The sequence below is a fragment of the Heteronotia binoei genome, chromosome 18 (genome assembly GCF_032191835.1).
Source record: "Heteronotia binoei isolate CCM8104 ecotype False Entrance Well chromosome 18, APGP_CSIRO_Hbin_v1, whole genome shotgun sequence".
Lineage (NCBI taxonomy): Eukaryota > Metazoa > Chordata > Lepidosauria > Squamata > Gekkonidae > Heteronotia > Heteronotia binoei.
In genome coordinates, this window is record NC_083240.1 from 3,106,766 (window position 1) to 3,131,653 (window position 24,888).

A 24,888-nucleotide genomic window follows, 5' to 3' on the forward strand; every position below is an offset into this window, starting at 1 on the left:
TGCTGAGCAGACAGGTTAAGACGGATAAAAGGAAGTACTTCTTCACCCAAAGGGTGATTAACATGTGGAATTCACTGCCACAGGAGGTGGTGGCGGCCACAAGTATAGCCACCTTCAAGAGGGGTTTAGATAAAAATATGGAGCACAGGTCCATCAGTGGCTATTAGCCACAGTGTATGGAGCACAGGTCCATCAGTGGCTATTAGCCACAGTGTATGGAGCACAGGTCCATCAGTGGCTATTAGCCACAGTGTATGTGTGTATATAACATTTTTTGCCACTGTGTGACACAGAGTGTTGGACTTGATGGGCCGTTGGCCTGATCCAACATGGCTTCTCTTATGTTCTTATGTTCTTATGCTGGCCGGCTTGGATATGTGATTTAAAGAGACAATTGCCTTCTCCAAGCTGGCCAGTGGGGGGTGGGGCTCCAAGAGCCACACAATTATGTGTGAAAGAGCCACATGTGGCTCCTGAGCCACAGCTTGGCCACCCCTGGTATAAACTTCTGAGATCTCCGTTCTGCCTTGTATCTAACGAAGGGAGCACGGACTCTTGAAGGCTTATTATACCCCAAAGATCTGGTTTCTAAAGGTGCGGCTGGACTCAAACACAGAGCCTGTCCAGCCACTGCGAGAGCCACGGCTGAACATCTTGAGTGTCGAGCCCTGTCCGAATCAACACAAAATTGTGCTTATGAACCCACATCCACCCAAACTCATTTAGGTCACCAAACAGCAATCTTGGACAAAGGTCGGCAGGTTCCTGTCCCCGGAAGTGATGCACACACACAGACGGTGGTCCAAAGATCGTTCATTTCTCTCCTTGACACATGATTTTCACCATCTATAACTCAGAAAGGTTGGCTGCCTGGCCAGGAGAAGCAGCAGCAGCCAAAGACCCGGCTTGGAAGGCTCCCCCAACAACGGAACCCTAAGTGGAATGGAAAGAAATGTCTACGACACAGACACACACAACGCACACACATGCAAGGACCAGGGAATTCCAGAATCTCCCATAAAGGGGGGGGGGGTTAGTGACCCTCTCTCAACTTTCTCAAGAACGTTAACCCTGCCGCGAGAGGCAACTGGCTAAAGTTTGAAATAAAGAAAAATGTGGAATGAGTTCGTAAGTCCTCGGGCCAAGGAAGCCAGGCTGGCGGTACGGCGGCCTCTGCAGGGAAGTCCGGGAACAGACAGGACGGGGCTCCTTCCGCCTGGGGCGCGGCACGGGGATGAGCGTTCTCAAACTATGTCCACAGGACAGGAAAACATTCCCGGCGCATCATTCCGAAGCCTTGCTGGACGAGGCCGGCAGCTCCCTCAGAGAGCGGGCAGTGAGTCCCCGAGAACTGGACAACGAGGGCAGAAACCTCAACGTCGCCTTTAATTTCCCAGCTGGCGAGATGACTGGAAGCCTCCAGCCAGAAACCGACAGCAGTCCGTTTTTGTGAAGGGCGCACCAAGCCAGCTTTGGGGGGCGGGGGGAAGAACCGGTGAGAAAGGAAGCAGAAGGGGAAGGGGAGAGGAGAGGTGTCGGAAGGAGTCAGATGGTCTGGAAATGCTGCCGCAGCCTCGTCTGCAGGTATTCGTGCGTCAGGTTGTGCCGGGTAATGATGCCGACGATCTGGAAGGCAGTGGAGAACAGGGCAGGTGTCAAAGGGACTGGTTCGGACATGCGTGACGACAGAAGAAAGCTGAAAGGGACTGCAAGATCCGAACCCAGGTTCTCTAGTGGTTGGGATGTAGGGAAGTTAGCACATGCACTGCTGGAACTCCAGAGCCTGCGATCCACAAAGCCGGTCTGAGATTCGTGCCCCCTTCCTACTGTCCCTTTCGGAGCAGCTTTCAGCCACAGTGAAACAAACCCCCTCTCGGGCGCTCTCTCCAAACTCTCCACAGCTTTAGGCTACAAGGTTATGCCCAGTTCCCTGCACACGACATCCCCAAGAGACATATTTAGGCCTGTGAAGCTCACAAATTATCTTGATTGAAAAGCACACAACCCGCTTGTTAAATGCACAGAAGAACAAGCCTTGCTGAAAAGGACTGTCAGTGTGGCTTCTGCAAAGGGAAGTCCCGCCTCACCATCCTCTGAAATCTCCAAGGGTGTCCACAAGCACATAGAACTGGTACACGCTGCATACCCGGCCTTTCCTAAACTGTTTGACTAAGTGCCTAACCCAGGGCTTCTTAGCAATGTAAGAGAATGTTACACAGACCGGTCACAGGTTAAAGAAGAGAGAGCAAGGGACTGTTTTTGCAGAGAAGAGAGGTGGGGCAGTGGAGTCCCCCAGGGGAACTATGCTGAGATCAGAGCAACTTAATTTATTCAACAATGACCTGGAACTGGGGTGGGAGGAGAGAACCGTGAGGCAGTGACATCTGCAGACAATGAAAGGGCCTACAGACATCTCCAGAAGTACCTGTCCAAACTGGGTGAACAGGAAATGAATCAGCAGACAAGAAATTCAATGTGAGTACAAAGCAATGCATGCTGGGACAAGACACCCTCATTTCATGGATTGAGTCATGGGATCTGAGATGCCCACAGCAAAGCAAGAAAAAGACCAAGGCGCTGTGACATTCCAAGTTAAACCACCTGGAACAGAAACCGGATTTCTAAAATGCGATTCCCTCAGTTGCTATGTGGCACAGAGGTTTGCGCTCTGAGAAAGTCCACCCATGGACATTTCTTGGATCCTAACCATTTATAAGTATTTATACCATTTATACTCTTGTGGGATGCCCAAGTAACAGGCAAGTGTGAAACCAGGAAGAGGGGCCCAACACGCCATGGAATTTTCACACATGCAAATAGGGAGAAGCAGAGGGAGGGGATTGGTCTACTGGCTGCTGATGTCACACTCAGCCACAGCTTTTCCTAACTGCTGCTCCTAAACAGAGGAGACATTTGGAGGGCTAGGCCAGGCTCCTAGGAAAAGGCTCCTTCCCTCCAACTCCCCCTATTTGCTCTCTGCCTCCACTGCTTTGGGTGGCCCTGCCTTTTGAGATTAGGCAAGTGGCACTCCGTGACAGGGCCTCCTGGGTCCTGGCACCAAAACTCTAGAACTCAATTTCCCCAGGCAGATCTCTCTGTTCCCTTCCGTTGCCATCTTCCGTCTTCGTTTAGAATCCCCTCAGTGAGCCCTTCTTCCTGCCCACTGTTTTAATTGCTGGTTTTATGTCTTTGCGTATCTCTCGTTTTAAGAATGTGCCTTTTGTGTGGGGGCTTTAAAATGCGATGTTATGTTTTGCTTTGTTGGGCCCCATACAATTTTTTGTTTAAAAAAAATAAAACAAATCAGCTCGGACAGTATCTTTCCAGCTTGCGGTGGAGAGGAGTCGGCTGACCAGGCAGACGTGCTCCCAGGCAAACACCCAGAGCCGGAGATTATAGTTTCACACCCGATCTGGCCTCCCCCCAGCTGGCAGCTTCTGGGCCGAACAAGGCAGCTCATCTCCCAGATGCTCTGAGGCGGGCAAACCCACCTCTCCTACTCTGCTTTCGGGGATCTCGCAGGAGACTGGTGACATCTGGTGGCCGAGGCTGGCTGAGCAGGTCAGCTTCAGCTCCCAGCTCTTCCATGGAGAAATACAGAAAGCCAAACTGCGTAACAGCAGGAGCCCCGTGGTTTGGAGTGCTCTACCGGTTGCTGGGGAGCACAGGGGAGGGAATGCTGCCGCAGCCATCCTGCTTGCGGGCTTCCTTTTGGAAGCTGATCAGCCATTGCATGAACAGAAATGTTGAACTTTACAGGTCTTTGGTCTGATCCAGTAGCCCCAGATATAAGAATCTCTGGACCGGGAGGAATGCTGATTGGACCCCAGGGCAAGAACTTCCTTCCATGCACCACGGTCAGCTCTACAGAATGGCTATCCCCTACCCACCCTTTGACTGTCAACCAAAATACCATCAATTGAGGAAGAAGAAGACTGCAGAACATGAACCCCACCCTTCTCTCTGAATCAGAGTCTCAGAGCGGCTTACAATCTTCTTTACGTTCCCCCCCCACCACCACAGACACCCTGTGAGGTGGGTGAGGCTGAGAGGGCTCTCACAGCAGCTGCCCTTTCAAGGACAACTCCTGCAAGAGCTATGGCTAACCCAAGGCCATTGCAGCAGCTGTAAGTGGAGGAGCGGGGAATCAAACCCAGTTCTCCCAGATAAAAGTCTGTGCACTTAACCACTACACCAAACTGGTTGTTTTGAGATAAACTGAAAGAGAAAGTCACTCTAAAGGGTGTATGGTTAGACTCCCTGGAAGGCCCTCCCGTCAAAACCACCCCCCCCCACCAGCCCAAATGGACTCACCTCCCCAACAGCATTCACAACCGGTAAATGCCGGAGCCCCATCGTCCTGAAGAGGTTGAAGACTTGGGAGACGTGAGTGTTGGGGGAAACGGTGAATGGAGACGGGTTCATGTAGGGGGTCACATCCTGTCAAAGGCAGCAAGAAGCCATTAAAACAGCCCCGGAAAGCTGATCGTCCACAGCATTTAAACAATACTACACCGTACTGGTTGCTTCACATGCACTTTATGCCATTATAACAAACGGGGCTTTTTTTGTAGCAAGAACTCCTTTGCAATTAGGCCGCACCCCTCTTATGTAGCCAATCCTTCAAGAGCTTACGGGGCTCTTATTACAGGACCTACTGTAAGTTCTTGAAGGACTGGCTACATAAGAGAGGTGTGGCCTAATATGCAAAGGAGCTTCCGCTACCAAAAAAAGCCCTGATAGCCAGAGCCAAGACCACCCCCCCTTACCACAATCATCCTGGGGTTCAGCAGTGTAAGGTCGAGGTCATGGATGTCGGGGAAGCGAGGGTAATCCTCGGCCATCTCGGCGTACGAGAGACGAGGCTGGTTGGCGCTCTGCAAGACACAAACGCAAGGTGGAAGGTGGGAAGAGATGTCTCCCCCCCCCCACCACCACCAAGAAAAAGGAGTCTGAATTTTTGTCCTTCTCAAGGGAAGGGGGCAGTGAGTGTTGGAAAGACTCCATCTCCTCTAAGGCAGGGAAGGGAATTTCTTGTCCCAAGCTGCAAAGGTTACCTAAAAGACCTAACAGCCCCTTCATTATGGAAGGGAACTTATGGTCACCTGGTTAAATGCTTTTTGCTTGGCAATACCAGGTGGCTGATTCACAGACATAATGTATTCAGACAGAATTTCTATACGTGAATGTGGTCCACTGGAATCCTTAGAACATATTATATTGGAGTGTGAACTCTGGCCTGATTTGACAAAGAGCTGTTTGCTCTCCTTCTTGATCAGGTATGTGAATTTATCCTCTCAAAAAAGTTGTCCAGGTCTTTTTCCCTTGTAAATGAGGATCAGAAAATTACCTTAGAAGTCACTAAATATTTTCTACAGCGATTGCCCGTAAGAGAGCTGGATCTTGATCTGTTCAAGACATTTGAGTCAAATGAACAGGGAGATGATAAGAACTGCCCTGTGTTTCTAGGGAGCCTTGTGGGTCCAGGTGTCATCCAAAACAGACCTCTCTCTCTCCGCTGTGGCAAGGGAGGCATATTCCCAAAGTGCGGGAAAGGGTAACTCTCAGCTGTGGAAAACAGGCACTGCCTTCAAGGGAAAGAGAGAAAGGGCATTTGGCTCTTGCTTCCCTACTCCCTTGTCCGCTGTTTATGAACATCTAAAGCAACCAACGGATGACATTTGAATCCTTTGGCCCACTATACCTGAACAAATGAAGCGGCCTTCTACTGAATCAGACCCTCTTTGGTCCATCAAAGTCAGTCTTCTCTACTCAAACTGCAGTGGCTCTCCAAGGTCTCAAGCTGAGGTTTTTCATGCCTACTGGCCTGGACCCTTTTTAGTTGGAGATGCTGGGGACTGAACCCAGAACCTTCTGCTTACCAAGCAGATGCTCTACGACTGAGCCACCATCCCCCTTCTAAAGGCTTTGGGAGATCCATTGTTCATATGAACATATGAAGCTGCCTTATACTGAATCAGACCCTTCTCGGTCCATCAAAGCCAGTATTGTCTTCTCAGACTGGTAGCGGCTCTCCAGGGTCTCCAGCTGAGATTTTTCACGCCTATTTGCCTGGACCCTTTTTAGTTGGAGATGCCGGGGATTGAACCCAGGACCTTCTGCTTACCAAGCAGATGCTCTACCACTGAGCCACCATCCCTCCTCTAAAGACTTTGGGAGATCCATTGTTCATATGAACATATGAAGCTGCCTTATACCGAATCAGACCCTTCTTGGTCCATCAAAGCCAGTATTGTCTTCTCAGACTGGCAGCGGCTCTCCAGGGTCTCCAGCTGAGGTTTTACACACCTATTTGCCTGGACCCTTTTTAGTTGGAGATGCCGGGGATTGAACCTGGGACCTTCTGCTTACCAAGTAGATGCTCTAGCACTGAGCCACAGCCCTTCGCATACCTCCTAGCATATCCCACATCTCAGCTGCAGAAGGAGAAGCTACTTCGGAGCCTGCCTGGCTGAGTCGCCGACCACAAGGAACTCACCGATTGACTCTCTGCATAACAGACCCCCCGCACAAGCAAGGTGACCAGCTGGGAGCGCAAGATCAGGCCATGGAAGGTCAGAGGCCGGAAACGTTCTTCCATGGTCCACTCTTCGCTGGGTGACTGGTCCGGGTAAAGGTTAGGATAGGGAGTATACCTGCGAAAAAGGGAGTAATGCCTGGGTTATGGATTGACGAAGAGGCTTACAGGAGCTGGCAGAAATACTGAATCCAGACCGGTGTTCCTCTCAGCTCAGTGTGCTGGCTTGCAACTGCAGCTTGCCAGACATCCCAGGATGAGCTTTAAGAACATAAGAGAAGCCATGTTGGATCAGGCCAGTGGCCCCTCCAGTCCAACTCTCTGTGTCACATAAGAACATAAGAGAAGCCATGTTGGATCAGGCCAGTGGCCCCTCCAGTCCAACTCTCTGTGTCACATAAGAACATAAGAGAAGCCATGTTGGATCAGGCCAGTGGCCCCTCCAGTCCAACATTCTGTGTCACATAAGAACATCAGAGAAGCCATGTTGGATCAGGCCAGTGGCCCATCCAGTCCAGCACTCTGTGTCACAGAAGAACATAAGAGAAGCCATGTTGGATCAGGCCAATGGCCCATCCAGTCCAACTCTCTGTGTCACACATAGCCACTGATGGACCTCTGCTCCATATTTTTATCCAATCCTCTCTTGAAGCTGGCTATGCTTGTAGCCGCCACCACCTCCTGTGGCAGTGAATTCCACATGTTAATCACCCTTTGGGTGAAGAAGGACTTCCTTTTATCCGTTTTAACCTGACTGCTCAGCAATTTCATTGAATGCCCACGAGTTCTTGTATTGTGAGAAAGGAAGAAAAGTACTTCTTTCTCTACTTTCTCCACCCCATGCATAATCTTGTAAACCTCTGTCATGTCACCCCGCAGTCAACATTTCTCCAAGCTAAAGAACCCAAAGCACTTTAACCTTTCTTCATAGGGAAAGTGTTACAAACCTTGACTCATTCCAGTTGCCCTTTTCGGGACTTTTCCCAATGCTATAATATCCTTTTTGAGGTGCGGTGACCAGAACTGTACACAGTATTCCAAATGAGGCCGCACCATCGCCTTATACAGGGGCTTGATGATACTAATTTCACCCACTCCAGGCACGGCTTTTGCCTTCTGGTATCAGATACAGCCCCCCCTCCCGCCCGCGTTCACCTTCGCTCCAGCATCTGCTGCAACATGTCTTCCGTCTCTGGCGGTTCTTCGGTCACAATGTGGTCGTCACACACATTGCGCAGTTCGCTGGATGGGTAGGACTTCATGGACTGGCTGCGTTTGCGCTGCTCCCCAGCCCTGGTGAGGATGCTGGATTTCTGGCAGGCGGAAGGGAGGGTGCATGTTAAGCAAGAGACAAACAGTCCCCTACTCACCTACAGCACTGCTCAGATGGGCACTTAAAAACCATGGCCCAATCAACAGCTGCACCATGAGGAAGCTCCCCGCTAACATGTACATGCTGTCCATACCACCCTCTCTGACCTTCTACTAAGAAAAGTCCCATTGCTTTCTTTTCAATTCACATAAGAAATGCCCTTTTCATTAAACTTGTTTTCCTTCATTGATGTTCCCTTTTCTCTCCAGAAGGGACCCAAAGCAGCTCGCATCCTTCTCCTCTCTGCCGTTTTATCCTCACAACAACCCTGTAAGGCAGGTGAGGCTGACAAGAGCACGTCCAGCCTAGGGTCACCCATCAAACTTCCAGGGCAGAGAGGGGAATCGAACCTGGGTCTCCCAGATCCGACACCAAACCAACTCCCCAATATATTAAAATAAATGTTGTAACAAAATCTGCTTTTATCAGCTGAAAGGCAACGATCCCATTATTTGTACCATCTTAATCCTCCTTTCACCCCTAAACCAGTTTGATGTAGTGGTTAAGTATGTGGACTCTTATCTGGGAGAATCGGGTTTGATTCCCCACTCCCCCACTTGCAGCTGCTGGAATGGCCTTGGGACAGCCATAGTGGTTAAGTGTTCAGACTCTTATCTGGGAGAACCGGGTTTGATTCCCCACTCCTCCCCTTGCAGCTGCTGGAATGGCCTTGGGACAGCCATAGTGGTTAAGTGAGCGGACTCTTATCTGGGAGAACCGGGTTTGATTCCCCACTCCTCCTCTTGCAGCTGCTGGAAGGGCCTTGGCTCAGCCATAACTCTCTTATCTGGGAGAATCATGTTTGATTCCCCACTTGCAGCTGCTGGAATGGCCTTGGGTCAGCCATAGCTCTCGTAGGAGTTGTCCTTGAAAGGGCAGTTTCTGTCAGAGCTCTCTCAGCCCCACCCACCTCACAGCGTGTCTGTTGTGTGGGGGGGAGGAAGGTAAAGGAGACTGTGACCGCTCTGAGATTCTGAAATTCGGAGTGGAGGGTGGGATACAAATCCAATATCATCCTCTTCTAATCTGGATGGCCCAGGCTAGCTCGATCTTGTAAGATCTCAGAAGCTAAGCTGGGTCCCAGAAGCTAAGCCCCAGTTAGTATTTGGATGGGAGACCACCAAAGAAGCCCAGGGTTGCTGTGCAGAGGCAGGAGATGGCAAACCAAAAACCCCACAGGGTTGCTGTAAGTCATCTGTGACTGGACAGCACTTTGCACACAGACACACAATCCTCCTTTCCACACCTCCACCGGAAGTATACCCTAAGAAGCTAAGATCTGAGTCGCACATGCAAACAGTTTGCTCCTTTCTCCGCAGCCACGGGGGGAGGGGGCATAACCTCACCTTGAACTTGATGTTGTTGCTGATCAGCTGGTCCCATTTCATGAACTCCCTCTCGTAGGCCCGGTTCTCCGTGACCACGGGGAAGGCGTGATGGACCGTCGTGCGCAGAATGCTCACCAGGGACTGGATCCGGGTGTGGGGGTACACGTACATCAAGTTGGGCTCCATGATGTCACTGGCTCTCAGCCTAGAGGGGCAGGAAGAAAGAAGAACCCGCTGCCGGCTGCACAGATCCACCAGGGACAAGCTTCGACCTTCGGTTAACACTTAACGACAGACTCACTTGTCCATTTCCACTTCGGTTTCCCATTCCAGGAGCGGCACCCCTCGCAGGTCCACGTGGATGTCGTAGATGCCCTTGTTAAAGAAGTCCCCGGTCCACTTGGCTACCTGCGACACAGAGGAAGCGGGAGGTCAGGCTGGCTACCCGATGGCCGTAGCTGGTTCCCAGGGACACACAGAAGGAGACAGCCCTCCCAGCTGCTGCTGATCACTGGCTGGACTGGGGTGGTTCTCAAAGCCCCCACTGCCCTCTTGGCCAGCTTGAAGAAGATACTTTTTTCTTTAAATCCCTTAAGAACATAAGAGAAGCCCTGTTGGATCAGGCCAATGGCCCCTCCAGTCCAGCACTCTGTGTCACATAAGAACATAAGAGAAGCCCTGTTGGATCAGGCCAATGGCCCCTCCAGTCCAGCACTCTGTGTCACATAAGAACATAAGAGAAGCCATGTTGGATCAGGCCAATGGCCCCTCCAGTCCAGCACTCTGTGTCACATAAGAACATAAGAGAAGCCATGTTGGATCAGGCCAATGGCCCATCCAGTCCAGCACTCTGTGTCACATAAGAACATAAGAGAAGCCCTGTTGGATCAGGCCAATGGCCCCTCCAGTCCAACACTCTGTGTCACATAAGAACATAAGAGAAGCCATGTTGGATCAGGCCAATGGCCCATCCAGTCCAGCACTCTGTGTCACATAAGAACATAAGAGAAGCCCTGTTGGATCAGGCCAATGGCCCCTCCAGTCCAACACGTGTTAACCACCCTTTGGGTGAAGAAGTACTTCCTGTTATTTGTTCTAACCCGACTGCTCAGCGATTTCATTGAATGCCCACCAGTTCTCGTATTGTGAGAAAGGGAGAAAAGTACTTCTTTCTCTACCTTCTCCATTCCATGCATAATCTTGTAAATCTCTATCATGTCACCCCGCAGTTGATGTTTCTCCAAGCTAAAGAGCCCCAAGCGGTTTAACCGTTCTTCATAGGGAAAGTGTTCCAAACATTCTCCAAGCCAAGCCAGCTGGTGACTTAGAGCAGTGGTCCCCAACCATTTTGGTCCCAGGGACCGGCCCCAGGTCTGGCCAGCGCACCGCAGCCCCAGGGCCGGCAGGGTGGGAGCACCGAATTCGGCCTCATCCGCCCCCCCCCACACACACACGGTGCCGCAAAGCCTTGCCGCCCCGCCTCACCTGCGCCTCCCTCCGTTTTTACAATCTTAAGGCTGGGGAAGGAAGTGGGAAGGAAGCAAGGGCAGCGTGGCTTTTCCAGCGGCTGCTGGTTGCTGCTGCCACGGCTTCACATGGCTTCCCCGTTGATCGGGTGATCGGAGGGGAGGGGTGGTCAGCCTTTTCAGAGCTCAGAAGGTGCTTCACGGCCCCTTCCCCAGCCTTAATATTGTAAAAACAGAGGGGGGAGGAAGCTTCACGGGGTGGGGGAGAAGGAGGTACTGCGGGCGGGGGGCGGTGAGGCTGCGGGGAGCTGGGGGGGGCGGTGAGGCTGCGGGGAGGTGTGGGGGGGTGAGGCTAGGTGGCCAGGTGAAGGACAGGAGGTGGCCTGGTACCGGGCTGCCGCCTGGGGGTTGAGGTTTCTGGCTTAGAGAATGCATTTTAAAGTTAAAGTTGCTTTCTTTCCACCTCTACCTCCTCCCTCCCCCATCTATTTGCCTTTCTTCCTTCCTTCCTTCTCTCAAACAGCTGCCATTGATGTCCTGCAGCTCTCTACCATCTGACGTTTATTCTATGCGGCTCTTCCTTTAAGCCAGTTTGGCCCGCCCTGGCCTGGACTCACCATGAGGGTGACCATGATCGGGAGCCCGTAGCTGATCTCATTGGTGGACTCGATCAGGATAACGGTGAGGCTGATGGTCATGCGGACCACCCCGCCCAGGAAGGCCGCGGCTCCAATCAGGGCAAAGGTCCCCGAGTAAATGTGGTCCAAGCCGATGTAGCTGAGGAGGAGCAGAGACAAGAGGGGGCATCAGGGCCGGGAGGCGAAGGCTGCACCCCCTGAGACGTGAACCCGAAGCAACGGAGGCACCTTTTGAGGAGGTTGGCGACCAGGCGTCCAAAGGCGGCTCCGCAGAGCAGAGATGGCACAAAGAGGCCGCTGGGCACAGAAATCCCATAGGTCCAGCAGGAGAGTAAGAAATAGAGAAGGAAGAACAGGGAAAGCGTGACGGGGCTGAAAGTACCTGCAAGACAACAGCGAGAAAGAGAGAGCGAGGGCTGAGCAGTGGCCTGTAGGAGGTCTGCCCTGGAATAAGAGGCCACACCCCTTCCGCAAAAGCCCCGCCCCCAAACTCCTCACTTTACAGAAGTCCCCAGAAGCACTGAAGCTGCCAGATCAAATAGCACAAAAATAGATGTCTATTACCTCTAGAAGCAGAAGTTAATTTTCACTAAAGAAAAAATAGCAGCAGATGTGGATTCAAAAGCAATTGATTTTAACCTTACTAGGAAGAAGAAGACCGTAGATTTATACCCCACCCTTCTCTCTGAATCAGAGTCTCAGAGCGGCTTACAATCTCCTTTATCTTCTTCCCCCACAAGAGACATCCTGTGAAGAAAGTGGGGGCTGAGAGAACTCTCCCAGAAGCTGCTCTTACAAGGACAACTCCTGCGAGAGCTATGGCTGACCCAAGGCCATTCCAGCAAGTGGAGGAGTGGGAAATCAAACCCGGTTCTCCCAGATAAGAGTCCGCACACTAAACTTCTACACCAAACTGGCTCTCAAATATTTTTGTCCCAAACAGAGACTCTCAAGGTTAAATCAAAATTCCAATTGAGAAGAAGAGACTGGATTTATACCCTGCTTTTTGCTTGGAGTCTCCGAGCAGCTTACAGTTTCTTTCCCTTCCCCTTCCCACAACAGACACCCCATGAGGTAGGTGGGGCTGAGAGAGAACTGCTCTTGAGAGAACAGCAACTGACCCAAGCTCATCCAGCTGGCTGCATGTGGAGGAGAGGGGAATCAAACCCACTTCTCCAGATTACAGTCCGTGCACTTAACCACTACACCAGACTGGCTTTCAACACAGAAGCTGATGGAAATCCCACACACTACTCTTTATTCGCCACCCCATTTTGATTTGTTTGTACAGACTGTGAGTGTCCAGAAAACAGAAGGTGTGAGCATGAGAAAATCTCTCCTATTTCATCTTTACTCGGATCCCTCAACCAGTCGCCATTCCCTTTCCTAAACTAGCCGCCGTCTGATCCAATCTGAGGCTTTGGTCACATGGTCAGGTCCTCACAAGAGTAGCCAGTCATCTCGGCTTCTTCCAACAGAGATGAACACAGAGATGAGCAATCAGTGAGCCCCGAAATACAAGAAGCTGCTAAACCAGACCCCGCCCGCACCCGCGTCTGCATCATCAAGCAATTCTGCTCTCGCACTCACCCTCCTGGTGGAAGAGCTGCAAGATGGCCGACTCCTGGGGGTTGAAGAAAAGCGTCGCCATGTCGTTGTATGTGTCGTTGGGACAGAAGAAGGTCTTGATGCTCGAATTCACTTCTTCAGAGGAGGAGTCCTAAAAGCAGACGTCAAGGTCGCATTTGGTATTCTGGGACGAAGCAAACAAGACGGCACGACTCTCCTAGAAACTGGGCTTACCTACATTGCAGGGGCCCTGAGATGGATGGCCCAGACTAGCCTGATCTCCCCAGGTCTCGGAAGCTAAGCAGCATCAACCCTGTCTAGTATATGGATCGGATGGGAGACCACCAAGGGAAATCCAGGGTCGCTACAAAGAGGCAGGGAACAGTAAGCCACCTCTGTTCGTCTCTTGTCTTGACCTGCATGGCCCAGGCTAGCCCGATCCTGTCAGACTTTGGAAGCTAAGCAGGGTCAATCCTTGGTTAGGACTTGGATGGGAGACCACTGAGGAAGCCCAGGGTCCCTGCACAGAGGCCAGCAACGGCAAACCACTTTTCTTTATCTCTTGCCTCAAAAACCTCACAGGAATTCAGCTGGCGGCTTGCTGCATACTGCATTTTAAAGAGCACATGCACGCTTTTTCATTCAATGGCAGATGAAGAAGAAGATATTGGATTTATACCCCGCCCTACACTCTGAATCTCAGAGGCTCAGAGGGGCTCACAATCTCCTTTATCTTCCTCCCCCACAACAGACATCCTGTGAAGCGGGTGGGACTAAGAGAGCTCTTATAACACCTGCCCTTTCAAGGACAACTCCTACGAGAGCTATGGCTGACCCAAGGCCATTCCAGAGGCTGCAAGTGGAGGAGTGGGGAACTAAACCTAGGTTTCCCAGATAAGAGTCTGTGCACTTCACCACGACACCAAACTGGCTCTCAGGAGGAGGTGGAAGAAGGAGTAAAAGGAGAAGAGGAGGAGGAGATTGGATTTATACCCTGCCCTTCACCCAGAGCCTCAGAGCAGCTTACAATCTCCTTTCCTTCCTTTCCCCACAACAGACACCCTGTGAGGTAGGTGGGACTGAGAGAGCTCTTACAGCAGCAGCCCTTTAAAGGACAACTCCTACGAGAGCTATGGCTGCCCCAAGGCCATTCCAGCAGCTGCAAGGGGAGGAGTGGAGAATCAAACCTGGTTCTCCCAGATAAGAGCTTGCCCACTTCACCACTATGGCTGCCCCAAGGCCATTCCAGCAGCTGCAAGTGGACGATTGGGGAATCAAACCCGGTTCTCCCAGATAAGAGTTCGCACTCTTAACTGCTATGGCTGCCCCAAGGCCATTCCAGCAGCTGCAAGGGGAGGAGTGGGGAATCAAACCCGGTTCTCCCAGATAAGAGTCCGCTCACTTCACCACTATGGCTGCCCCAAGGCCATTCCAGCAGCTGCAAGGGGAGGAGTGGGGAATCAAACCCGGTTCTCCCAGATAAGAGTCCGCTCACTTCACCACTATGGCTGACCCAAGGCCATTCCAGCAGCTGCAAGGGGAGGAGTGGGGAATCAAACCCGGTTCTCCCAGATAGGAGTCTGCTCACTTAACCACTATGGCTGACCCAAGGCCATTCCAGCAGCTGCAAGGGGAGGAGTGGGGAACCAAACCCGGTTCTCCCAGATAGGAGTCTGCTCACTTAACCACGACACCCAACTGGTGCCAGATGAGTCTCCCTCCTGCTCCCGGCAGTCAGCACCAGGAAATACCGCAAAGGCAGCACTGACCAGAAAGGGAAGAGGCTACAGCTTTTTGGCCCAGCTGGAAAAGCTCACAAGGCCAGACCTGCTTGGCAACTGAGACCCAGCGCAAGACAAGCAGGGACGGACTGGGTCTCTGGGTGCTAATTAAACAAACTGTGACGGTGCTCTGACACCCCTGGGGGCTCACGGCACACTCCATTACCTGCAAGACCCAAGAGGTGTTGTCCCCGTGGCTGCTGGAAGACATCGGGCGGCATTCCCCTAGAACCATGGAAGCGACAAAGACCACAAGGGTGGTCGTTAGACACACCAACAGGCTCTCCAAGACTCTGCAAGCAAGAAAGACAGAAACCATGCAGGGAACACCCACGGCTCAGAGCTGCCTTCTGTGGCCCGGCCCTTTGGAGGGAAGGAGTGGGGGGACAGACCCTCATGGGCTGGGAGGAGGCAGCCTGAAGAAGCCTTGGAATTCCAATGCTGGGACAGGCCTTGAGACACTTGGGAGGCTTGGAGGTCAATCGGCCCCTCTCCCCTGGGCCACAGAATTGTAGAGGTGGAAGGGACCTCCAGGGTTATCTAGTCCAGCCCCCTGCACAATGCAAGAAATTCTCATATACCTCCCACAAAAAAAGTACATTTTGGGCTGTTATGCATTGAAACTGGACCTTAGAATCATAAGAGTTGTATGGGACCTCCAGGGTTATCTAGTCCAACCCCCTGCGCAATGCAGGAAATTCACATATACCTCTCACAGAAAAAGTACATTTTGGGCTGTTATGCATTGAAACTGGACCTTAGAATCATAAGAGTTGTATGGGACCTCCAGGGTTATCTAGTCCAACCCCCTGCGCAATGCAAGAAATTCTCATATACCTCCCACAAAAAAAGTACATTTTGGGCTGTTATGCATTGAAACTGGACCTTAGAATCATAGAGTTGTATGGGACCTCCAGGGTTATCTAGTCCAACCCCCTGCGCAATGCAGGAAATTCACATATACCTCTCACAGAAAAAGTACATTTTGGGCTGTTATGCATTGAAACTGGACCTTAGAATCATAGAGTTGAATGGGACCTCTAGATAAACCTCCAGGGTTATCTAGTCCAACACCCTGTACAATGCAGGAAATCCACAAGTACCCAGCAACCAGTGTTCCCTCTAAGCTGAGTTAATGTGAGCGAGCTCACAGTTTTTTAGCTTCTGCCTCACACATTTTTGTCTCAGCTCACAAACAATGGCCCCAGAGCGAACTAATTCTTGCAGCAGCTCACAACTTTAATGCTAGTAGCTCACGAAGTAGAATTTCGGCTCACAAGACTCCACAGTTTAGAGGGAACATTGCCAGCGATCCCTGCAGGCTCCATGCCCCAGACCATTATAAGAAACCTCCAGGATCCCTGGCCTAACTGGCCTGGAGAAAAATTATTTCCTGACCCCGTCACCAGTCTCAAAGGAAAGAAAGGGGGAGAGGGGGCACAAGGTTGCCCCACCCTTCACAGCCACATGGGGAGGTGGGGAGAGCATCAGCCTGGGAGAAGCACTGACTAATCTAGGACAAAGCGCTACCTGATTCGGTGCCGAGACTGGCGATCGCCAGCGAGTTCTGCTCTGCCACAAACAGCTGGGCAAACAAAACCCAGGGGACGGTTGAATAGGCGGGGAAAGTGTCCGGGTACCTGACCAGCTTGGGCTTGGGGTGCACGTTCCGCATGCGGTACTTGGCCAGCCTCTTGTTGATGCAGTTGAAGGAGGCCCCCAGGAGGCCCCCCACGACCCCCATCAGGATGAAGAAGCCCAAGTCCACGGCGGTCCACAGGTGGCATTTCTTGTCCGATTCCGAGCACTGGAAGGTGAAGACGCCAGCAGGAACGGAAAGGGGAAGGAAGGAGGATCAACATAATGCGCGACAGTCAAGGCGTTCCATTAGATCCCCTTTGCGTTTCAGAGAGGTGAGTATCATTGGTGTACAATATTTTCCAAACACCAAAAGTGGCCGGAGAGAGAAAAGTTGCAAGCACCACACACCTTAAACTCCCCAAAATTCAGCAAACCGGGGAGCTGGAAGGAGCCCCAGCTTCCAAACTGAATCCCAGAACGAAAGAAGTTCAGAGTGAAGGTGGCGGCCATGGAACAGAAGAGCTGGAAGAGGAAAGAGAAAACAGTCAGATATTTGGTTCTTTAGGCGCTGATGCTGCTTCTTGGCTAATGGATTCTATGCGGCAAAAAAAAAAAAAAAAACCCAAGACATTTCTGTGCCAAAGACCAAACTTAAGGGAGTAGGTAGGCTCCGCGCCACGGATCAGAGATGGAGCACTCATTTTGCATGCAGAAGGTCCTGGGTTCAAAACCTGCCATCCCCCAGTTAACAGAAACTCAGGTTTCTCGGCCTACGACCCTGGAGAGCCACTGCCAGTGGAAACGGATATGATTGAGTTGAATGAAGTTAGAGTCCAGTGAACAAGGCCACCAGATAGGGTTTCTCCCAACAAGGCTTCTGACCGTTTTGCGCAGATTAAAAAAAAAATGTTGCGTTGGAAGTAGCTGCCAGCACAAGGATCATTACTGTGTGGCTGAAGGTATGCAGCTGTAGCCATTTTGCGGCTGCCTCCACTTCCTGTGGCAGCCATTTGTGTGGCTGCACCCACCATGCTGTGACGGGTTCCTTAAGGCTGCGGACCCCTGCGTCAGAGAGTCTAAAGATCTGCTCAGATAGTGTCTGTGCATGTCTCTGATACTCACCACTTTCCACGTCAGCCCCTGGTTCCAGAAGGACGAACCCTCCTCTAAGCTAAACAGCGTGCCCCCAATTGGGGCGCCGAAAGCTGCAGCCACCCCAGCAGCGGCTCCTGCAGACACAAAGTCCCTTTTGTCCCTAAGCAGAGAGAACGAACCATCAGGAGGAGTTTCTAAACTGGAGCAAGACAGCTTTGGACGCTGGCGGGGAAGCCATGCTTGTGTCCGCAGCTGTCTGTGAGCATGCTGAGAGGAGAGAATTGAGTTTTGGGGGTCTGCTCAGCCTGGCTGCTCCTCAGACTCCTGCCGGCTTCCGTCCCCTGAGCCCCTCCCCAAGGCTGTACCGTACCTGTCGCTGCGGAAATAGGGGAAGTTAAACTGGATCCTCTTTAAGGAGATGCTCTGGAACTGGAGAGATGGCAGGAAAAAAAAGATGGATACAATCTAAGTACCCAAAAACCAGCTAAAAAGACCCTAGAAGGACCCTCTTGTCTCTATTAAGACTCTACAGGAGTTAATATCCTGCAGGATGTGGAACTGGGTGCTACATTCAGATTCAGTCACCTCTCTTTGAAGCCTGCAGTTAAGGAGCACATGCCCAGGGCCCCTTTGCAAGCTGGAGAGGAGGTGGGCTAAGACAGACAGGGGCTGCCCCACCCTCATTAGATCCTGGTCCAGCCCCTAGACCTAGCAAAGCCAGAACAGATTGGGCGAGTCTGCCAATTAAGATGAATTATGCAAACCTGCACAATTTGAGGAGATGGAAGAATTTGAGTTTTTAGGAGGCACGGCTAGTTCTACCAGCCAGCCCGTGTGGGCGAAGGCTCCAGCACTCACCTGAGGCAAGCCGGCCCCCACCACAGCACCACTGTGAATCATGGGCCCTTCCTTCCCTACAAAGAGACCTGGGGGGGGGGGAAACAATGCTTGAGACACACTTGTCCTCTACAAAGATTGCCAAGACTGGAGAAGTGGAAGAAAAAGACGTAATAAAACACCTCCCACCAACACAGAGAGAGAGATAAGCTACTGGACTTCTCTTACCTCCGGTCACACTGAAGAGCACCCCGAGAGCTTTGCACACCAGAGTCCGGAGCCGAACGATCCCTGGCACCTTCACCCCATTCAGGTAGCACTTGATCTCTGGGATTCCGGAGCCGGAAGCCACAGGCTACAAGGAAAACACATTTATGCACTGGGGGGGAGGGGTTGTGAGTGAGGGTCTTTGGGTGGGGTTTGAAAGAGGAAGAGTATTATTATTATTAATTTCATTTATATCCCGCCCTCCCCCACCTTGGCAGGCTCAGGGCGGCTAACAACATTCCATAAAAACATACAGTAATAAAGCATTAGATTTACAATATAGAACAATAAAACATTAAATTAAAACCAGTCTAGTAGATACAATTATACTGCGGTATAGATCTTTAGACCGCATTGGCGGATCTTTGATTACCGTTTTTCTTAGCAATCCAAATATGCTGATTTAAAAAGGGTGGTCTTGCAGGCCCTGCGGAACTGTTTGAGGTTCCGCAGGGCCCGCACCTCCTCGGGGAGTCGGTTCCATAGGGTAGGGGCCGCGATCGAAAAGGCCCGTGCTCTGGTGCTCTGATATTTAATTTCCTTCGGCCCAGGGATAGTCATTAGGTTTTTCCCTGTTGACCTCAGTGCTCTCTGGGGTTCATATGGGGAAAGACGGTCCCTCAGGTAGGCAGGTCCTCGGCCATATAAGGCTTTAAAGGTAACGACCAACGCTTTGTACTGGACCCGGTATATAATCGGCAGCCAGTGCAGTTCACGTAGCCCCGGCCGTATATGTTCCCGTTTCGGGAGTCCCAACAACAGCCTGGCCGCCGCGTTCTGCACTAGCTGCAATTTCCGGGTCCGGCACAGAGGTAGCCCCAAGTAGAGGGCATTACAGTAGTCTAGTCTTGAGGTGACCGTTGCGTGGATCACTGTTGCGAGGTCCCGGCGCTCAAGGAAAGGGGCCAACTGCCTTGCCCGCTTCAGATGGAAGAATGCTGACTTGGCAGTGGCTGCTATCTGGGCCTCCATCGATAATGAAGGCTCCAGTAAAACACCCAGACTCTTTACCTGGTGCGCTGCTTTCAATGGCGCACCATTGAAGGCCGGGAGAGCTATTTCCCTTCCCAGAGCGCCGCGACCCACGCATAGGACCTCTGTCTTTGCTGGGTTCAACTTCAGCCCACTCAGCCTGAGCCATGTCGCAACAGCCTGTAATGCCCGGTCGAGATTCCCTGGAGCGGGGTCAGGCCAGCCATCCATTAGTAGATAGAGCTGGGTGTCATCTGCATATTGATGACAACCCAGCCCAAACCGCCGGGCAATCTGGGCAAGGGGGCGCATATAGATGTTAAACAGCATCGGGGAGAGAACTGCTCCCTGGGGCACCCCACAGTCCAGTGTGCGCCTCTGGGACCGCTCGCTCCCGATAGCCACCCTCTGTCCCCGACCTAGGAGAAAGGAGGAAAGCCATTGCAAGGCCAACCCCTCAACCCCAATGTCGGCGAGGCGGCGCGTCAGTAGCCGATGGTCGACTGTATCAAATGCAGCCGACAGATCTAACAGCATCAGTACCGCAACGCCGCCCCGATCCAGTTGCCGTTGGAGGTCATCCACTAAGGTGACCAGCACCGTCTCCGTCCCATGGCCCGGCCGGAAGCCAGACTGACATGGGTCTAGGACAGAAGCATCATCCAGAAACCCCTGTAGCTGCAACGCCACGGCCCTCTCAATAATTTTACCTAAAAACGGTAAATTGGACACCGGCCGGTAGTTCGCCAATTCGGCCGGGTCTGCTGTAGCTTTTTTCAGGAGAGGGCGGACCAAAGCCTCTTTCAGAGGTGTTGGAAAATGCCCCTCTAAAAGGGATCTATTTATGATGTCCCGTAAAGGGCATCTAAGCTCCCTTTGGCAAGATTTAATCAGCCAAGAGGGGCAAGGGTCCAGATCACATGTTGTCGGGCGAGCAGCAGAGAGGATTCTGTCGACTTCCTCCAGGCTGAGTGGGTCGAAGTGGTCCAGCACTAAACCTGAAGACAGGCACGGAGCCTCAATTTCACTCACTGTATCTAATGTGGTAGGCAGGTCTTGGCGGAGCAGCGAGATTTTATCTGCAAAATATTTCGCAAATGCCTCACAGCCTATTTCTAATTCTCTAACATTTGGTTTGCCTTGTGGCAACGTTGTAAGATCCCCAATTATTCTAAATAATTGTGCTGGGCACGAATTTGCAGATGCAATCTTGGTTGCAAAGTAATCTTTCTTTGCAGCCTTGACTGCCATCTCATAAGACTTCATAAACGTTCTATAGGATGTTCTCGTTGCTTCGTCCCGAGTATGCCTCCACTGCCTCTCTAGTCGTCTGAGCCCTTGTTTCAGCTGGCGTAACTCCAAGGTATACCATGGAGCCAGCTTCATACGAGGGCGCAGAGGGCGCCGGGGTGCAATTTCGTCGATAGCCCTGGACAGCTGGCCCTGCCAGATTTCCACCAGGTCATCGAGGGAATTGCCAGTGGGCCAGGGATCCCTCAGGGCCGTTTGGAACCGTTCCGGGTCCATCAGGCCCCGAGGGCGAGCCAAAATAGGCTCTCCGCCCATACAGGGTTGGGGCGACGTCCCCATACGGGCCTTAAGGGCTAGGTGATCCGACCATGGAACCGCTTCTACGGCGATATCGTTCACCAAAATCCCGGCTGCAAAGATCAGGTCTAATGTGTGCCCGGCCTGATGCGTGGGAGTCGTGACAAATTGAGAGAGTCCCAGTGTCGCCATGGACGACACTAGGTCCATCGCCTGAGTGGAGGCCGTGTCGTCGGCATGGACGTTGAAGTCACCCAGGACCATAAGCCTCGGGTACTCCAACGCCCAGCCCGCCACTGCCTCCAATAGTGATGGTAAGGCGTTAGCTGGTGCGTTGGGCGAACGGTACACCAGCCAAACTGCCAACCCCTCTCCAACATCCCATGCCAGACCGGTGCATTCAATCCCGTCAATCTTTGGATCTGGGAGAGCCCGAAAGGAGTAATCCTCCCGTATGAGTAATGCTACCCCTCCCCCCGCCCGCTCATCCGTGATTGGTGAAAGACCGAGTATCCCGGGGGGGACATCTGGGAGAGGGCTACTGTCTCCCCGTCCCTCACCCAGGTCTCGGTCACGCAAGCCAGGTCCATGTTCTGCCGTAGCAGAAACTCCCTAAGGGTTGCGGTCTTATTATTTATGGACCTGGCGTTACATAACACCAATGACAGAGGCGAGCATCTCCTCTTGGTCCCACTACCTGCTACCATTGGGATGAGAAGTAGACTGGAAGGTGGCCGAGCACCATTTTGTCTCTGTCTCCTTCCCTTATATTTTTGTCTATTCCCACCGTCATATCTTCCCCTCCCCAGGAGCACTGGGATCCCCTGGCCGGACATCTGCACCAACCCAAGATGAACCCAAGATAAACCCACCCGTGTCACTCCCCCGATTTGTTTGCACCTGCCGTTTCAGTTTACCCTCCTCACCATAACCCCTCCAGTTCCCGGCTAATAGACCAACTACTTATGTCTTAAATTAATTAACTTAGTTAGCCCTCCCAAGCCACCTTACAACCAATTAGTTTAAATTCATATAAATTCATTAGTTCCTAAACTTATTAATAAATAATCCCTCCCACCCCCATCCTAATTAATAAGTTAAGAATTTTTTTTTAAATCTAAATATTAAGTCAGTCGCTAATTGAAAGGTCTCTGGATTTGATGGAGGCAATTTCTGGATAGCTTGACCTGGATGACACAGGAGAGCCTGAATCTTAGAAGCTAAACTGGGCCAGCCCTGGCTAGTGTTCGGAGAGGGGACCACCAAGAAATTCCAGGCTTGCTACGCAGAGGAAAGCAATGGCATGCACCTCAGTTAGCCTCGTTTTGAAACTGTTATGGGGTCTCCATAAGTCACCTGCAACTTGAGGCCACTTTACATCAGGGGTGTCAAACATGCGGCCCAGGGGCCGAATCAGGCCCCCAGAGAGCTCCTATCAGGCCCTCACGCAACTGGCTATCATTTGCTTTCTTCTCCCTCTTTCTTGCTTTCTTCGGCATCACAGCTTGCTTCGGCATCACTCAATCGCACAGGAGCTACAGAGCAAAGCCTCTATTGTCTCCAAGGCTCCTCCCTTGGGGAGGAAGGGGGGGAGGGAGAGCTTGCTTTGCCGGGCTCCCTCAATCGCACAGCAGAGCAACTGAGCCAAGCTCCTCTTCCTTCTCTCTGGCTGAGGCTCCTCCCTCTCCTAGTCCCCTGGGGAAGGAAGGAAAGAGCCAGAGCTCCCTTTGACCAGCTCCCTGGATCCCATTGGAGAGATGCAAAGAAAGCACCTTTAAGACCAACGAGTGCTAATGTTTCAATCATGTTTTAAGTTTTTAAAAAATCTTTAATTGTGTTTGTTCTTTATAAAGTTTATTTCTCTGCTACCTGGCATTACATTTTAGGACACGCATGGCCTGGCCCGACAAGGTCTCATTTATGTCAGATGCGGCCCTCATAACAAATGAGTTTGACACCCCTGCTTTACATTAACACACAATTTCTGGATGAAAAGCAGAACAGCATGGAAGATAATCAGTGCTAGGATAAGAGGCCTCAGTAAGACATCCTGGAAGGATTCTGCTTCTCCAACTGCTGAGACTTCCAGGTTGCTCACAATGAAGATGGATAGATTACATGTAGGCTGGCTAACTTTTGGGCTGCTGTTGCAGAAATACAGAACCATTCAAAAGCAACAGCACATACCCTATCATTACATGGGCAGCTGCCCACTAATTGCTTAAACACAACATCTCAGTGACTGTTCAAGACCACAGGGTCGAATGAACAATAACCGAAAAGAAGGAATTATTATTTTAATTGTTCAATTATTTTTTTTAAACGTCTGCCACCTCGTGGACCCTGATCAGGCAGAAAAGCAACATAAATATCTTTTAAATAATAACAGTAATATCAATAGTAACAGTAATAAGATCACAAAATACCAAGATCTACAAACAGAGTTAAGAGCCTCTGGGATCAGGAAGTTGTCCTTAGAGCCTTGGAGCGGCGCCTAGAAGTCTCACGAAACGCCTGGAGATTTTGGGCACTGAGCAAATAACACCAGCTCAGCCGCAGAAGGCAGTGGTGCTTGGAACAGCCGGAATCCTGGAAAGAGACCTCTGCAATTTCCAAGAACTCGGCTAGGCCTCAAATCGCAGAACACGACCTACCAGTCGAACATCTGACTGTGGCAATTCGTAAGAACAGTATTACTCAGAGCGGGTCACGCAGGAAGAACTTCTGGGGGCCAACTTCAGCCTGGCCCTGCAGGCATTACCTGGATCAAGACGAGGAGACTGGCCAGGAAGACGAAGGTGAGGTTGAATCCCAGCAGCTCCAGCAGGGAGACAGCCAGACAGCCCTTCTCGCTGCACTCCTCCACCGCTGCGGGAGGAGAGTCAAGGAAACGGGTCCAGCCGACCGGCCAAACCTTTCCACAAGTGGGACTCCAGCCTCCCTCCCCTTCAACCGCCCTGCACACCAGGCTAAGCAGACGCTCCCGGACTTGGCTCCAACAGTCGGGCAGGGTGGGCTGCGGAGCCACTCCAAGCCAGAAGGCTGACAAAGATGACACTCGAGCTGCACCCCCCACCCACCGAGGCCTGGCAAGAGCGCCCACGCGAGGAGAGGATACAGTTCTGGACCACCCGGAACTTGAGCTGGGAGAAGAGCCGGACAAAGAAGTCCACAAAGAGGCCCACCTGCAGAGGAAGAAGCAGAGAGCTCCTGTGAACAGACTCACAACGCAACACTCTGAGGATCTGGCAATGGGGTGGAGCCAGACTGCTTTCCCATTCCAAGGGGAGGGACGGTGGCTCAGTGGTAGAGCATCTGCTTGGGAAGCAGAAGGTCCCAGGTTCAATCCCTGGCATCTCCAAAAAAGGGTCCAGGCAAACAGGTGTGAAAAACCTCAGCTTGAGACTCTGGAGAGCCGCTGCCAGTCTGAGAAGACAATACTGACTTTGATGGACCAAAGGTCTGATTCGGTATAAGGCAGATTCATATATGTTCATATATGTTCATTCATATAAAGCACTCCTCCTAGTCGAAAAGTCCTACTCCAGCCCATTCCTAAAATGCTGCTTCTGGGGGACAGAGAAGAAGGACTGCAGATTTATACCCCGCCCTTCTCTCTGAATCAGAGACTCAGAGCAGCTTACAATCGCCTATATCTTTTCCCCCCACAACAGACACCCTATGAGGTGGGTGGGGCTGAGAGAGCTCTCACAGCAGCTGCCCTTTCAAGGACAACTCCTGCGAGAGCTATGGCTGACCCAAGGCCATTCCAGCAGCTGCAAGGGGAGGAGTGAGGAATCAAACCCGGTTCTCCCAGATAAGAGTCCGCTCACTTAACCACTAGGGCTGACCCAAGGCCATTCCAGCAGGTACAAGGGGAGGAGTGGGGAATCAAA

The 24,888-nt window shown here is 51.7% G+C and overlaps 1 protein-coding gene across 1 annotated transcript in view; it reads right to left on the minus strand.

Moving 5' to 3' along the window:
- Positions 1-796: 796 nt before the first annotated feature.
- Positions 797-24,888, minus strand: part of CLCN6 (chloride voltage-gated channel 6) — a 33,137-nt gene continuing 9,045 nt past the window's right edge. Inside the window, exons 5-23 of the mRNA XM_060259238.1 lie at positions 24,111-24,177; positions 23,754-23,860; positions 18,434-18,560; positions 18,227-18,294; positions 17,739-17,797; positions 17,396-17,528; positions 16,682-16,795; positions 16,333-16,499; positions 14,859-14,985; positions 12,933-13,062; positions 11,571-11,724; positions 11,322-11,481; positions 9,540-9,646; positions 9,257-9,443; positions 7,694-7,851; positions 6,500-6,656; positions 4,770-4,877; positions 4,315-4,440; positions 797-1,626 (exon numbers count right to left, since the gene is read on the minus strand). Coding sequence (XP_060115221.1) covers positions 1,546-1,626; positions 4,315-4,440; positions 4,770-4,877; positions 6,500-6,656; positions 7,694-7,851; positions 9,257-9,443; positions 9,540-9,646; positions 11,322-11,481; positions 11,571-11,724; positions 12,933-13,062; positions 14,859-14,985; positions 16,333-16,499; positions 16,682-16,795; positions 17,396-17,528; positions 17,739-17,797; positions 18,227-18,294; positions 18,434-18,560; positions 23,754-23,860; positions 24,111-24,177 — 2,337 coding nt within the window. The 3' untranslated portion in view covers positions 797-1,545. The remainder of the gene's footprint in view (positions 1,627-4,314; positions 4,441-4,769; positions 4,878-6,499; positions 6,657-7,693; positions 7,852-9,256; positions 9,444-9,539; positions 9,647-11,321; positions 11,482-11,570; positions 11,725-12,932; positions 13,063-14,858; positions 14,986-16,332; positions 16,500-16,681; positions 16,796-17,395; positions 17,529-17,738; positions 17,798-18,226; positions 18,295-18,433; positions 18,561-23,753; positions 23,861-24,110; positions 24,178-24,888) is intronic.